Source organism: Phacochoerus africanus, chromosome 15, assembly GCF_016906955.1.
Source record: "Phacochoerus africanus isolate WHEZ1 chromosome 15, ROS_Pafr_v1, whole genome shotgun sequence".
In the NCBI taxonomy this organism is placed as follows: domain Eukaryota; kingdom Metazoa; phylum Chordata; class Mammalia; order Artiodactyla; family Suidae; genus Phacochoerus; species Phacochoerus africanus.
Genome location: NC_062558.1, coordinates 115534266 through 115549576, shown reverse-complemented (window position 1 = coordinate 115549576; position 15311 = coordinate 115534266). Strand labels below are relative to the sequence as shown.

Sequence of the window (15311 nt, the reverse complement as noted above, 5' to 3'; positions counted from 1 at the left end):
GAGGAGGAGTTCCCGTCGTGTCTCGGTGGTTAGCTAATCCCACTAGGAACCGTGAGCTTGTGGTTCCGACCCCTGGCCTCGCTCAGTGGGTTAAGGATCCGGGTTGTCATCAGCTGTTGTGTAGGTCGCAGATGCGGCTCGGATCCAGCGTTGCTGTGGCTGTGGCATAGGCCGGCTGCCAGTTTCGATTGGACTCCTAGCCTGGGAACCTCCATATGCTGCGGATGCGGCGCTAGGAAAAAAAAGAGAGAGAGGAAACCAGACTATATTAGGACAGGTCGACAGCCCCCTAGTTCGATGTAAGAACCTTGTGCTGTGATTGTTCTCCATATCTTTCTGCCAGCATCTTAAGGCCTCACTTAACCTCAGGAACTGAGTTGAATCATTTGTAGAATGAAATGGTGCTCTCTGACCTACCTTTTCATGGAGGTGATATGATAAATAGTGAGAAGTGCAGTGGGCTATGGAAATGACTAGAAGATGACATTAATATTTCTGAATTACTTATCCAGACTTATATACACAATTGATGGATGAGGTCTTCACAGTATTTAATTACATATATGGGTCACCTGTGTCTAGCAAAGGCTTTGAAGGAGTTAGTGATTGGAGACTGGGAAAACAAGTAAGAGGCCACCTAGTCCCTTGGCTTTGAGTGGATGTGGGTCTGCTCTTCAGCAGCAACAATGGGAATAAGAAAGGTAATGGAATTATGTAGGCGATGGAAAGGACAGAATGAGCAAAGTCTCTCAACTTTCAAGACAAACTTGAAAGGGCATCTCTTGAAATGAGAACACCGTGTCTAAGTAGAAATGTCCTGTGGGCAGTTAGAAGTGTAGATTGAAGTCCAGCTCTCACTAGAGATGATTTAGAGGTTTTCAGCATGTTCTATGTTAGAACCCTTAGAGTTCCAGCATCCTAGAAATGTGTTTACATTTCTGCAGAAGGGCCCTGAGGAAACCCCACAGTTAGACCATAGTGTCTAATGAGAGAAGGTGATCCAATGAGATAATGAGAGCACTGGAAAAGTATGTTTTTATTTCACATGTTATTATTCATATTTAGTGAAGGAAAATATCAGGTATATCATAATTGCTGACTCCTGTCCCCATCAGAGCCCATAGTCACAGGCCTCTGGGCTGTTCTGCAAGTAGAGGTCATAGAAAGCTCGAAGGGCCCTCGGTTCAATGTGGAGGGCTGATACCGCCGGATCTTTCATCATGGCTGCCATCCAGAGCTTAAGTTTTGGAGTGTGGTCTACACACCTGTGAGAGATGGAAAGGATGGAGGTGTGAGCAAGGCTAAATAGGAAAGCATTGCAAAGTCTCCTCTATATCATTAGTACCAGTCTGCAGCCTCCTTTTGTGTTTTTCTAACCTTTCACAAATTTCTCTTTTTTTTAGGGCCACACTTGCAGCATATGGAGGTTCCCAGGCTAGGGGTCAAACTGGAGCTATAGCTGCAGGCCTATGCCACAGCCACAGAAATGCTAGATCTGAGCCATGTCTACAACCTACATCACGGCTCACAGCAATGCCAGATCCTTAACCCACTGAGAGAGGCCAGGGATACAACCTGTGTCCTCATGGATACTAGTCAGATTCATTTCCCCTGAGCCATGATGGGAACTCCCACAAATGTCTTTGAATATCTCTTTAAAGTATACAAAATCATTGAATATGAGACTTGGAAGATATTGGAGAGGTCTTGGTTCTGTTGAAGAGGCATCTAAGACTAGAGTGAAGTGACTTGCTCAGTTTGGTGTGAGAACTTGTCCAAACTGAGAGACTGATAGGTTTCTTAAATGAGAACAAGAAAGGAAACCAATATGGTATATAATTAGCATTTTCTGGTCAGATCGTATCTAAATATTACCCTGAATAGCTCTGAGCTCTAAGAAGTGGGAGTAAGCCAAGGTAGCTGCCAAACTTCAAAACATGGAGTTTGGACAAGAGTGCGGGACTCTTGCTGATAAATGGGTGCTGGCATTAGGCACAGAGTCCTGCATAACATCCTTATAAAAATGTACATCCTTAAGGATTTTTAACCAGGAGGGAAGGACTAAATTGCTTTTAAAACATTTTACCCCATGGCACAGAATTCCCCACCCCCAGGGATGGGGGAAGAATGGTGAGGCCGGGTGGATAGCATGCCCTGGAAAGTCCAAGACCCCTCCTGTCTGCTTGTTCCCATTCAAGCTAGGTGAATGAGGTATTTTAATTACTGTTTATAAAAGAGGTCAATATATACTATTCCAGTTGTCATTGTCCCAATTTATGCACAAGGTATTCAAATGTCTTACTCATTTAACTCCAGGGCTTCCAGCCTTTCAAACCAGGGCCAGATGAGGTAATCAATCATAGAGAGAGAACTTCCACCAAAGTATGTTGTCTTCTTTTTGGTCAGAACCTGAACATTAAACAGCATAAGAGTACTTCTTATTTGTGCATCTGGTAAAATTCATTTTCAGAAATGATAAAGGCAAGTTAAGTTAAGCAAGTGACATATCCAAGTTAGCTTTTCCAAGTATGATCAGTTTAAGATTTAGGATCTCTTGGTTTGGGATGAAGCAAAACAATCATCAAAATAAACTGTAAAGTAGAGAAAAATAAAACAAGCCACAGAGTAAAAGATCTTTGTAATACAAATGCCCCCCCCCCCCCGCAAAAGGACTGGTATTCAGAATGTAGGAAGACCAGGGAATCAATATGAAAACACCTATCAAGAAATTGGGCCAAGACTTGAACTTCACAAAGGAGGAGTCAAACACAGGGAACTATATCTAGTCACTTGTGATAGAACATGATGGAGGATAATGTGAGAAAAAGAATGTATAATATGTGTGACTGGGTCACTTTGGCGTACAGTAGAAATTGACAGAACACCGTAAACCAACTATAATGGAAAAATAAAAATCATTAGAAATAAAAAAAGAAAAAAATATATATATACACACACATATTAAAAAAAGGTGGGGGGGGGAGTCCAAAGGCCAATAACCATTTGAGAAGGTGCTCAACTTCATTAGTCATCAGGGAAATTCAAATTAGAACCAAAATATCATTCCACTTCACAATCATCAAAATGTTTAAAATGAACAAAACAAAGTATAGGTGGAATCACTGTTGAGAGGAATGTAAATTGGTACAACCATGTTTTAACAGTATCTGCTAAGCCGAGTGCATGCATAATAGTAAACCAGTAATTTTATTAGTCAGAAATGTGAACGTAGGGGTTCCCATCATGGCACAGTGGTTACTGAATCTGACTAGCATCCATGAGGACGCAGGTTCTATCCCTGACCTTGCTCAGTGGGTTAAGGATCCGGCATTGCCGTGAGTTGTGATATAGGTCGCAGACGCGGCTCAGATCCCGAATTGCTGTGGCTGTGGTGTAGGCCAGCAGCTACAGCTCTGATTAGACCCATAGCCTGGGAACCTCCATATGCTGCAGGTGCAGCTCTAAAAAGACAAAAGACAAAAAGAAAAAAAAAGAAATGTGAACATATATTTACAAAAAAATAGGTATAAAAACCTTCATTACAGTTCCCTTGTGGCTCAGGAGGTTAATCCACTGCAGAGTCACTACAGCGGCTTGGGTCGATGCTGTAGCACAGGGGGTTTTTCCTGTCTTTTAGGGGCCGCACCTGTGGCATATGGTGATTCCCAGTACAGGGGTCGAATTGGAGCTGTAGCTGCCAGCCTCTACCACCACCACAGCAACTCAGGATCTGAGCCATGTCTGTGACCTACACCACAGCTCCTAGCAATGCCAGATCCTTAACCCATTGAGAGGCCAGGGATTGAATCTGTGTCCTCATGGATACAAGTCAGATTGGTTTCCACTGAGCCAAGACAGGAACTCCTGCTGTGGCACAGGTTTGATCCTTGACCTGAGAACTTCCGCATGCCATGAGCACAGCCAAAAAAAAAAAAAAAAGTTCATTGCAGCTCTACTTATAATAGCCCAAAAAGGAAATGATTACTATTTCAGGAATAAAATGGATAAATAAATTCTACAACGGCCATATCTTGGAACATTATACAAGGAGTAGGAATGAACTACACATAACATAGATGAACCTCACAAACCTATAATTCTATGAAAGAAGGAAAGAGTAGAAGGAAGCCAAGAGTGAATATAATGTACCATTTACTCTCCATAAAAGCAAAGAGAAACAATTGATTACCTCCTCTAGCTTGCTGAATTCTTTACGTAATTCTTCTTTTAGGCCAGAGCAGTCTGCCTCATTTTCCCTTCTAATAAAGCGTATTAGCAAAGGCGGTACCTAGACAGAAAATAATTTTTTAGTTCATCAGTGTGAGGCTAACTATTCAGCCCCCTCATACAAAAGCATGATAGAACCCTCATAGTCCCAGTGTCAGGATGTTCTAGAAACCTCAAAAGTGCACCAATTCCTGTGTTCACAGAGATCACATCCTGATTTTAGAAACAGTTTTGTAGCCTAAGATGCTGCATTGGTTAGAATTTTATAAGCTGCAAATAAGAGAACCTCTTTGGAGAGTTTGAGTCAAAAATGTCTTAAAAGGACCCTGAGTGGCTTGTAGTATTGTTGAGAGACTTTTGAACAAACAGGTTTGGAACTAAGCTGAAACTTTCCCAAGTCATGCTCAGAACTGAACTGATGGGAAGCACCCATTGCTGCCACAGAGCTGAGCACTGGATGCTAAAGTTGTGCCACTGCCAGAAGTTGAACTCTGAGGTAACCAATGCCACCCTGCAATTTAACCTTGCAACCACCTTGGTTCCTGAAAGCCAGGAGCTCTGCCACCAGCCACTCTCACCAGCAGAACCAGGGCCTCACACCAAGTCTGTTTACCCACATTGCTCAATTCAAAATTGAACTATACCATGTGTGTGTCTGAGAAAAAGAACCTTGCTGTCAGGCCTTAGCCCCAGGTGCAAAGGGAGCTGGGGAAGAGACTTTCCTGATTTATACCTTGGGGAGGGCATGAGAAGACAGTTCAAAGTGGTTGACGACCTGAAGATTTGACAGGTGGTGTGTCAGATGCTTTACCACTTGTGATGGAGAAGTTTGTGTGTTTTAATACTTTGGTCTTTGATAGTGTGTCGCCACAAGAGACAGAAGTCCACTCGTCCCAGTGTAAGTAAACAGACACTTGTAAAGACAGAATGTCCTGAAACCCCATCCATGTTTGTAGAGCTTGCCTTCATTGGAACTGGATGTGGGCAGACAGCCCTTCCTTCCACTTTTCCATTTGGGACGTTCATCTCTGCTTCTTCCTAAATGTCTGTTCCACATTACTTTCCATATATCGATTCCCTTTGCAATGCTCTTAATTTTTGCTTTCCTAAAAATTCACTTTTTATGTAGCTTTTGTTTGTCAAGTCTCCAAGGTTCCAAAGTCTTAACACATACATTGTCTTAGTCTCTGCGTCTCACTTTCAAATCCCCAGGAGAGAAGATGATTGGTCTGAGGGTACAGCTGGGGGCATTTCTGATTTGCTAAGCTGTGGCCAGGATGGTGGGGTCATATGCTTCTAAGGCCACCTCTTCCCTGAATGTGAGCAGAAAAGTAACAGTGGGCATCTCTAACTTTTAGCTCATTTTCTTTCTAGAGAATACAGTCAACCTCTTGTTATTATTTTTGATAATCCAGCATCTTTCTTGTAAATACCATATTCCCTCTTCACCGTCTTTGATGGCAGCCATTTCTAGTATTTTTCCACTCTCATTCTGCCAAACAGACAACACCCTCTTCCTTCCCCACTGGATTCTCATTGCAGTGTCTCCTTAAACAATATATTCTCCCTATAGGTCTCATCTTCTAGGTATTTCTCTGACCATTTCTTTCTCTACAGATTAGAGATCTCTTTATATGTGGACATATATCCTGACAAGGTGACTATACAACAGGATATAACCGGATGTTGCCTTTATTGTTGTCTACTGTTGATTCATTTCCTTATTTTTTCACTTCCTTGTATACAGTAATTTTTTAAACTAACCTGTAACATTGATGCTAATGAAAATACAGACAGCTCTTCTACAGTAATGCCAATAACTCAGTCAGCAAGGAGCTATTGCCAACACACAGGAGATGCTAACTGCTAGACACTATGTGTCTAAAACAACTAACACAGTATTTTCGCTGTGTAGGCTTCTGCTCTGATGATTTTTATCTATGGGGAGGGAACAATTCTCATACTCATTTTACAAATTATGGGCTGAGGCACAGAAGTAAAGTATTAAATACTTGCTCAGAGTCACATAACTAGGAAGTGGCAGAGCTGGTCACATGCCTAGGCAGTGAGCTGAGAGTGATGGAAATATAGCCCAACCTTCAAGAGGGTCATAGCCCAGGGGCAACACACAGGCAAGAAGGTAGGCAGTTACCACAGGGGAAAGTTAGCATATGTAGGAACACACAGCTGGGCATTAACCCAGCCTGGACAAGTTTCTAGAAGACAGGAGTATCTGGGCAGGTACAGTGGTCCATTGGTATCCTCTGTGGGGGTGGTGGGTGTTTGAGGACACCCCCCCATACCAAAATCAAAGGATGTTGTATACATCGGCACAGTAAAGTGAGCCCTCAACGTCTGAGGGTTCCGCTTATACAGAAACGCCGACTACATAGCAAAGAGGACTTGGAGACAATCAGGCAGAGAGAGAAGGAGGAAGAGTCTTCCAGCAAGTTGAGAAGAAGGTGGCAAGTTTGGAAAAAAGAAAAACATTCAGCGTGGCAGGAATATACCGGGTCAGAAGAGTGAAGAGGCATACCTTTGGAGAGGTAAACAGGATCCAGACCGTGAAAGGGCTTGCAGCACATGGCAGAGCTGACAAGAGCATCACCCTGTTGGTTTGCCACTCCCAAATCATTGAACCATGAGTGACAACACTGATTTAGCTTCACAACCAAAGGTGTTTCAAATGGGAACTGAAATGTCTTACACACACACCTTAGAAAACAACTCAAAGACCATCTTTTGGCAAGCTTTCTCATAGGGGTCATCTGGCAACAGCTTCTTCCCTGGATATGCTTCATCCAGGTACTCACAAGTGATGGCAGATTCATAGATCACTTGACCCCGACTGTTTTCCAGAACTGGCACCAGACCTAAGGGATTCTTCTGGAAGAACCACTCGGGCTTATTTTTCAGGTTGATGTTGATGACTTGATGCCTGAAAGACACATAGAAGACGGTCAAGAGAGTAACATTTCTTTTGTACTCCTGAAGAAAGCTTCACTGGTTCCACCACCCACTTATCTCTCTGATCAGACCCCAAATTCAGGAGTCAGCTCAGCCTTGATTCCTTCCCTCTGTCCCGTCTTCCTGAAATCAGATGGGTCAGCCAGACCTGTCAGCTAGACCTCCAGATCACATTCTGGCTTTATCTACTTCTCAGCTTTAACACTGCCACCTTGTCTAGGACATTATCTGCCACCTGGACCTCTACAGTAGTCCCCCTGGTCCCTCTGCTTCCACAGTGGCCTCCTTACAGTCCATCCTCCATGCACTGGATCAGCAAACTGGATCAGTGACCCTCCTGCTTGCTTACAAGCCCTCAGCTGCTCCTCACTGCAGTAGGATTAAACTCTAGACCCCCCTGCATGCCATTTTATCTGTCTTCTGCTTATCTGTTAATATCTCTTTCCTATGACTTTCCATCTGGTCATTATGATCTGGCCACACTGGCCCCATTTATATTCCTTGTATGACGTTCGTCACTGAACTAGTATGTATTTGAAATCACTTTGCTCAATTATACTTTTATTATGTCACCTCCCTAGAATATAAGGTCCATGAAACCAGGGATCTTGTGAGTCTTGGTCATATTCATAAGCAAACATGTAATTGAGCAAAATTTTAAATAGATTTAAATGCTATGAAGAAATATAAGCAGTTTTAGATAGTTATTCAGTATGTATTTGTTGAAGAAATAGGTGGAAATGCTTTAAGATTGTTAGTAAGATATTCCATGTGGGGCTAAGAAGTATTTTAACTGTATATTATATGAGGCAACTAATTGAATTGTGTCTACACCCCACTACTTGAGAATCAACATGATAAAATTCAATTCCTTTTGCTAATCTAAATAGAAAATTCCTTACTTTTTTTTTTTTTTCCCCAAGTACAGTTATGATTCAACCCCTAGCCTGGGAACTTCCATATGCCACAAATATGGCCCTGAAAAAGCAAAAAAAAAAAAAAAGAAAGAAATTTCCTCTCTTTCTACCAGAATATTAAGGGAATCAAAAAAAAAAAAAAAACCTTTCAGATTAAATCTCCATTGGCTGATGTTTTCAAAAAAATGTACATGGGTAAATTACACTAGGTAAACCCATAAAAAAGAAAACAGGTGAAGTCCAGGCTGTATTAAGACTGTTTTTAGATCTAACTCTTATCTTGTCTGAGAGATTTTAGGGCAAATAAGAGAAAGGAAAGTTTCATATAATCACTAAAGTCAGATTCATGTAATTGTCAAAACTGGACAAGTGTCCAATAGAACATATTATTTACTCAAAAATAATATACAGTAACAGCTCTTATTTCCTATTTCCCCATCCACCTCAGTAGCTAGAACAGCATTTAGCTTGAGGATTTAAATATGCAACACCCCACCCCTCACCCGGCCATGGATTGAACACTGGCCTCTGTGTGCCAAAAGGTTCATGTGCTTACAGACCACTGAACACACAGATACAAGCCACTGCAAGAAAAACTAATCTCCTTGCCAAGGAAATTATCATTTCTGAAATTTTTTTTTTTTTTTTTTTTACCATGAAACAGAAAGGTAAATACTGGGCTTTTGTAATAAAGAAGGTTCTCAGAACACACATGCATCTTGGTAACTTGGCAACATGAGCCAACAAGTCAAGGTCCCTGCCAAACAAGTTGGAAGATGTGCCTTTAGAGAAAACCATGCTTTATTAGAGTCTATCAGGTGGTAAAATCAATTACACTAATGGAAATCTCCTGGGACTCAAAACTAATCCATGAACATAGTAGACCTCTGTTTGTGCTACTTAGCAGCTGTTATTACTCTTTACCTTCCATATACACACATGTACATGGTATAATCACTTCAGTTTTCCTTTGGAAAACTGTCTCAGTAAACAAGGTAGGGTTGTCTTCAACCTAGAGTTCCAGAAAGACACTAACCCAGGACTTAGTGCCACAGCATAATAGCTGTGTCTTGCTTCTGGACTTACTTTATAATTGTATGAGCAGAAGATATGGTGCTTTTTTTTAAATCAAATTTTAATTGTATTTCCCTTTCTTGCAATAAATGAATACTAACTAATACAGGAAATATTACTGTATTTGGATAAAAATAGTTTTGGATAAATTTCACCAAATATTGAGTATTTTGCTATGTGTTTAGAATCAGTTTCATTCAAATAAGATGCAAATTTTACTGAAGTGATAGCTAATCCAAAAATAATTTATTTTTTTAAGAGCACATCTTACATTTCTTCTTCTTCTTTTTTTTTTTTTTGTCTTTTGTCCTTTTAGGGCCGCACCTGCGGAGGCTCCCAGGCTAGGGATCTAATCGGAGCCACAGCTGCTGGCCTACCCCACAGCCACAGCAATTTGGGATCCGAGCCTCATCTGCAACCTACATCACAGCTCACAGCAACGCTGGATCCTTAACCCACTGAGTGAGGCGAGGGATCGAACCCACAACCCCATGGTTCCTAGTCGGATTTGTTTCCCCTGCACCATGAAGGGAACTCCTCATCTTATGTTTCTTTTAGGGAAAAGAATTGCTTGCCTAATTCTCCACCTAGAAAACTAAAATTAATTTACGAACTCTAAGCACATAAATGGAGATTTTCTTAAGAATGGGGGCTGGTTTTAAACCTCCACATCTAATGTCTGTGCAACAGATTCCAAAAGTCATTGGAAGAGAGGTAGTGACAATGGATATTTAACAGAGAAAACTGAAGTGACTTGCATATTTCCTGCGGATAACCCATTTGTCATCACCATACAGGTTTCAATGACTCTTCCCCAAAGTCTGAATTTTTAGGCATAGACACTTTCTGTGACTCAGCAAACAATCCAACCTTTAGAAATATACAAAGTACAGTTAAGTCAGCACTCTGCCAGGAGGAAGGTCAAGGTCTGGACTCTGGACTGGGGTGAATCAACAATTCAGGAAGGGATCTTATCTTCAGAATAACAGGAAAGGATATCAAATAAGCCAGATAAGAATGGAGAAATGGGGTGAAAGGGAAAAGACAGTGCACCAGGAATCAGGAATCTACCAGAGCTAAAAGAGCCTCACCTGAATACCAGTCGAGTGATCCCAGCCTATCACTAACTTTACTGAAGCTCCAGCTTTCTGGATCCATTAAATTGTTAATCTAAATGCGGTGTTCTAGACTGGTGGAGTCTGTAGCATTCCCACTGCCCTCGGAGGAAAGAATTAGGTTCATAGCTTTACATGTCCCCCAAAAGTCTGAGAATAATTTATTTTGCAGTAAAAGCAGCTGTGGGGACCCTGTCTGAGATGCCCACTCGCGCCGCCTGCAGCAGCTGGTTCTTGGCCTGAGAGGAGAGCTGCTGCTGCCTTGGTTCTCACCGGATTCCCTTGGCATTCAGGACCAGGAGCGTCCTCTGGGCGAAAGGACAGAATCTCATGCTGTAGACACGGATCAGGCCCTCGGGGACCGGCCCCGGGGGCGCACTTCCTGTTGGGGAGAAGGGGAGGCAGTTACAGCCCAGAGAGTATCTGGGACCCGTGGCCTCCCGCAGACCTCGGGCCTGGCCCTAGCTCGCTGAGGCCAGGGCCGATTCTCCCAGGTGGGGGCCCCCCCGGCTGGCTCAGCTCCAGAGCAGCGGCTCCCGGACACGTGGCCGAGGGTCGCTCAGATTTTTCCCGCAGATCGTGGTGGGCCGGCCTTACCCTTCCCCAGGCTTCTGGCTGATCCTCCAGACATCTTGGCGCAGCAGGGGTTGAGCTCGCTTCCTGAGTTGCCCGGCGATTCGGGAAGTCGGTCGCCACTCCCTCCCTCCCTCTTTCAGAAGTGCCCTCCCGAAAGGCCACTTTTGGGCACACTTGCTCTTTAGGGAGGTGTGCCCAGGACCTCGCGCTCCGCCCACGCTGGAAGCAAACAGGCGCGCAAGAGCCCAGTGGCGGCCCGACCAGCACACAGGCTCCTTCTCACCCAGCGCTTAAAGGAAGGCGCCGCCCTCAACCCGGGCGCCTGGAGGCGGATTGCGGCCGGCGGAGATGCCCGCCTGGAGCAATTCCACCCAGGGCTGGCCTTCCTGGTTTAGTGAGAGCGAGGCTTAAAACACCGCAGGTGGCTGTTATGCCACAGTTCATCATGCTGGCCATGAGGTGCACGCACTTCGAGATGCACAATAGAAGATCTAAATCCTCAAGAGCCTTTTCTGACCCCGAGCGATGGTGGTCTCCGGTCCACCCTGCTGGGGTCCGCGCCTGACCCTGACTCTGACTCTCATCTCCCTCAGCCAGTGCCCAGGCCGCAGGGAGGTGCTCCCTGGCAGCCCTCACATTACTCCGACCTGGTCGCTGCTCTCCCTCTGCCCCGAGGCCTCCCTAACTTTAGGGCCTGTGGCCCCAGACCCAGTGCACACCCAGGATTCCAGAATATGTTCTCCAGAGTTTCCTTTTTCCAGGACCTGAGACCAGGTCGCCCAGCCACCTGGAGAGCCTTTTCCTTTTTCTGTTGGTACTAGCCTAATATAACTACTGGGAAGGCTGCTGTCTCTCCTCTCACCCTGTCACCTTTTACTGAAATCTCTGCTGCCTCTGTGCACTGATGCCAAATAAAAATATGAAGACAGAGTTTTGGAGGAAATAGAAAGAGTAGCTTTATGTATTTGCCAGGCGAAGAGGGAACACAGTAGGCCATTGTCACAGACTGTGTTCCCCATCCTTGGGAAAAGGAAGAAGTCCTAGAGTCAGGGCTCATTGCCTAGGGATAGGTGATTGAGATCAAAGCTGTGTCAGCCTCGCATCCTTTTCCCTCCTACAAAACATCCAGTCACAGCTCGCATCAGGTAGATCAGTAACTGGTTCTGCTGTCTCTGAGGTTATCAGCCTGAGACTTTCTTCTCTGAAATGAAGAATACTACAAGGGAGTGTGAGGAGAAAGGAATGCCAGGTGCTGGAAATAATTCAGAGAGTGATTAAGGAACTAGCTCTGTGAAGGACAAATCTAGTTACATGAACTAAAGATTAGCAATAGCTAAAAACAGTTAAAATTAGGGCTGCTTAACTCCTTAAGGCCTGTTTTTGCTGTTCCCACAGCCATTTACTTTGTTTTCCCTTTTTATTAGCAGGGAAAAGAATGTCCCATTATTCTTTTCTACAGTAACAGCCTCATACAGTCTTGGTCCATTACACTTTTAATTTTCACCCAAAGAAAACAGCCCATATCTGGATATTGCTAACCTCAGAAGGATGGTCTGCTTTCAAAAATTAAATATGGAGAAATTGAAGCCCTAATAGACTCAGAGTTAGGCAGGTGGGTTAGTGAATTTAGTCCACAAGTCTATGAATAACATCTGGCCAGAGCCACTGCTTTATTAGCTCCTCTTAATTTAGAGGTTGGGAAAGAGGGGATTCTAGGGTACATGGTACAGATACTGGAAAAGGGTAGTCAATGTTTTGTTTGTCCGAATATATTTTCAAGCTAGTAACTCCTGTGCCATTTATTGAGGGCAAGTGGTGGTGGGGGAGCTGGGTAGTATTTTTATTTTGATAAGTTCTGTCTTGTGAGAGGCAGAGTGAGGTGATAAACAAATCCATCTCAGAGCCTTCCTGCCTGGGTTTGATCCTAACTCCACTCTTGTATTAGTTTGCTAGGGCTGCTATGTCATAGTGCCACAAACTGAGTGGCTTAAACAAAGGAAATTTATTCTCACAGCTCTGAAGGCTGGAAGTCTAAGATCAAGGTGTCAGCAGGGTTGGTACCTTTTCAAGACTGTGAGAGAGAATATGTTCCATGCCTCTCATCTAGAGTCTGGCAGTTTGCTGGCAATCTTTGGGACTCCTTGGAGCATAGAAGCCTTATCTCTGCTTCATCTTCATATGGTCTTCCCCTGTGAGCATGTTCCTGTGCAAATGTCTCTTCTTTATAAAAGTACCTGTCATATCAGATTGGTGCCCATCCATCTTAATTAACTAATTACAACTGCACTGCAATGAACCTATTTTCAAATAAGATCACATTTTGAGGTGCTGGGGATATAGAGCTTCAACATATGAATCTATGAATTCATAATTCAACATATGAATTTATTATAAAACCATATGAGTTACAATAGCCCCTTAGTAATGTGTGAATGTGGGCAAGTTCTATCTGTATTTCAATCTCCTCATTTGTAAAATGGAGTGGTGAAAACTTAATACCTCTCTTATAGAGACTGAAGAAAGATTAAATTAGTTAATAAATAGAAAACAGGAGTTCCCCTCTTGGCTCAGTGGTTAATGAACTCGACTAGTATCCATGAAGATTTGGGTTTGATCCCTGGCCTTGCTCAGAGGATTAAGGATCTGGCATTGCTGTGGCTGTGGTGTCAGTCGGCAGCTGTAGCTTCGATTCAACACCTAGCCTGGAAAACTTCATATGCCACAGGTGCAGCCCTAAAAAGACAAAAGACTAAAACAAACAAACAAAAAAACAAACACATTCTTAGCACAGAATGAGTGTTAAATAAATGTTATTATTATAGATACTAAATTAAAAAATAGACCACATTTTTGCTAAAACATGGCTTTTGCTTAACTTTTTTAGAAAATTAATTTTTAGAAGGTCTTTAGCACATTAATGATATGGAAATTAACCCTATAAAGTTAAACTTGGCCAGGCAAAATTTCTGATTGGCCAAACTAAGGATTTCAGGTGTAGGGATTATTTGAGAACTTTGATTTGGAATAGCTCATCCTCTAATTAGTACGAAAAGTGTAACAATTTGTTGTAATGATTAGAAAGATCCAATTCATCAATAAAGTAACTTCCTCAGAGAAAGAAATTAAAAACAAAAGGTACTGTCCCAGGAAACCACTGCTCTGTAGTGCTGCTCTGCATCACATTGGATCAGCTCCAAGCCCTTTGTGGTTGTGTGCATCGTATATGAACATCTGGATACACACTGCTGTTAGCCACAGGTAAAGGGCAGAGCATTTCACATTTTTTTGCAGCTGTAATTGTCAGCAATTGACCTGAAGGAGCTAAACTGAACTGATTCTGCTGGTTGAAGATCAAGAGTTGAAAGACTTGTGATAGTTTTCTTCCTTCTAAGTACCACCTGCTTTTGCAGACCATATATACCCACTTGATACAACATTCTTCTGTGGATTTTCAGGAATGTAATTTGAATAATTTTAAGCAATTTAAGCGGTTCTTGAATCTGTGTGTCCTAGCTTATCGTCCTCGGTGTGGTTCAAATAAAATTCTTTTCCATTCCTAGGATAGATTCGTTTATTGATTATTTCCCTTTACAGTTCCAAATGACTAGCACATGAGATACTTGGTAAATATTTCTGGATGAAAAGAAGAGAAGGTGACAAGATGGGAAGGAAAGGAGTGACCTAAAGAAGGGAAGAGGATAGGTCTAGAGAGAACGAAAGAAGGCAAAGGGCAGCGGGCAGGGGAGAGCATGAGAGGGGAGAGCATGAGAGGGGAGGGCAGAAGCAAGGACAAACTGCTGCCCTTCCCATCAGTTATTTCTAGGAGCTGTCTGTCTCCTTGAAATAGCTGAGGGTACATCAGAAAGTGTAATAAAGTAATTAAAGGTTTGGCACTCCAGATGTAGACTAGAGTTGGCTTTATTTATTTATTTATTTGCTTTTTAGGGCCGCTGGTACAGCATATGTAAGTTCCCAGGCTAGGGGTGAAATGAAAGCTACAGTTGCTGGCCTTGTGCCACAGTCACAGCAACTCCGGATCAGAGCTGTGTCTGCGACCTTCTCCACAGCTCAGGGCAACGCTGGATTCTCAACCCACTGAGTGAGGCCACGGATCAAACCCACATCCTCGTGGATACTAGTCAGATCCCTTTCCGCTGCTCAGCAGCTGGGAACTTCCTCTAGAGTTGGCTTTAAAAATCCCACTCAGCTTTGTAGCCTTGAGGAAATTATTTCTCTTATCCTCCCTTTCCTTTTCTGTAAAGTGGAGCTGATGAGGATTTGAATATTATATAAAATTATACCCGCACGAATCTTGGACAGTCAGCCCTCAACATTTCATTCTAGTGCTGAGACTTAGCAACTTTGTTAATTATTTGCCGCGGGCTGGGCCATTCCAGTACCCGCCCCGCGCTTCACGCGTCGCTCTCCATTCGTC

General features: G+C 43.1%; 1 protein-coding gene across 1 annotated transcript; it reads right to left on the bottom strand.

Moving 5' to 3' along the window:
- Positions 1-1018: 1018 nt before the first annotated feature.
- GSTO1 (glutathione S-transferase omega 1) lies at positions 1019-11169 on the bottom strand. Its single transcript, XM_047761590.1, has 6 exons — positions 10898-11169; positions 10574-10682; positions 6943-7165; positions 4190-4288; positions 2303-2409; positions 1019-1265 (listed from the first exon to the last, which is right to left on the bottom strand). Exons 1-6 carry the CDS (start codon positions 10929-10931, stop codon positions 1112-1114), a joined length of 726 nt encoding a protein of 241 aa, XP_047617546.1. The 5' UTR covers positions 10932-11169; the 3' UTR covers positions 1019-1111.
- Between the last annotated feature and the right edge of the window lie 4142 nt (positions 11170-15311).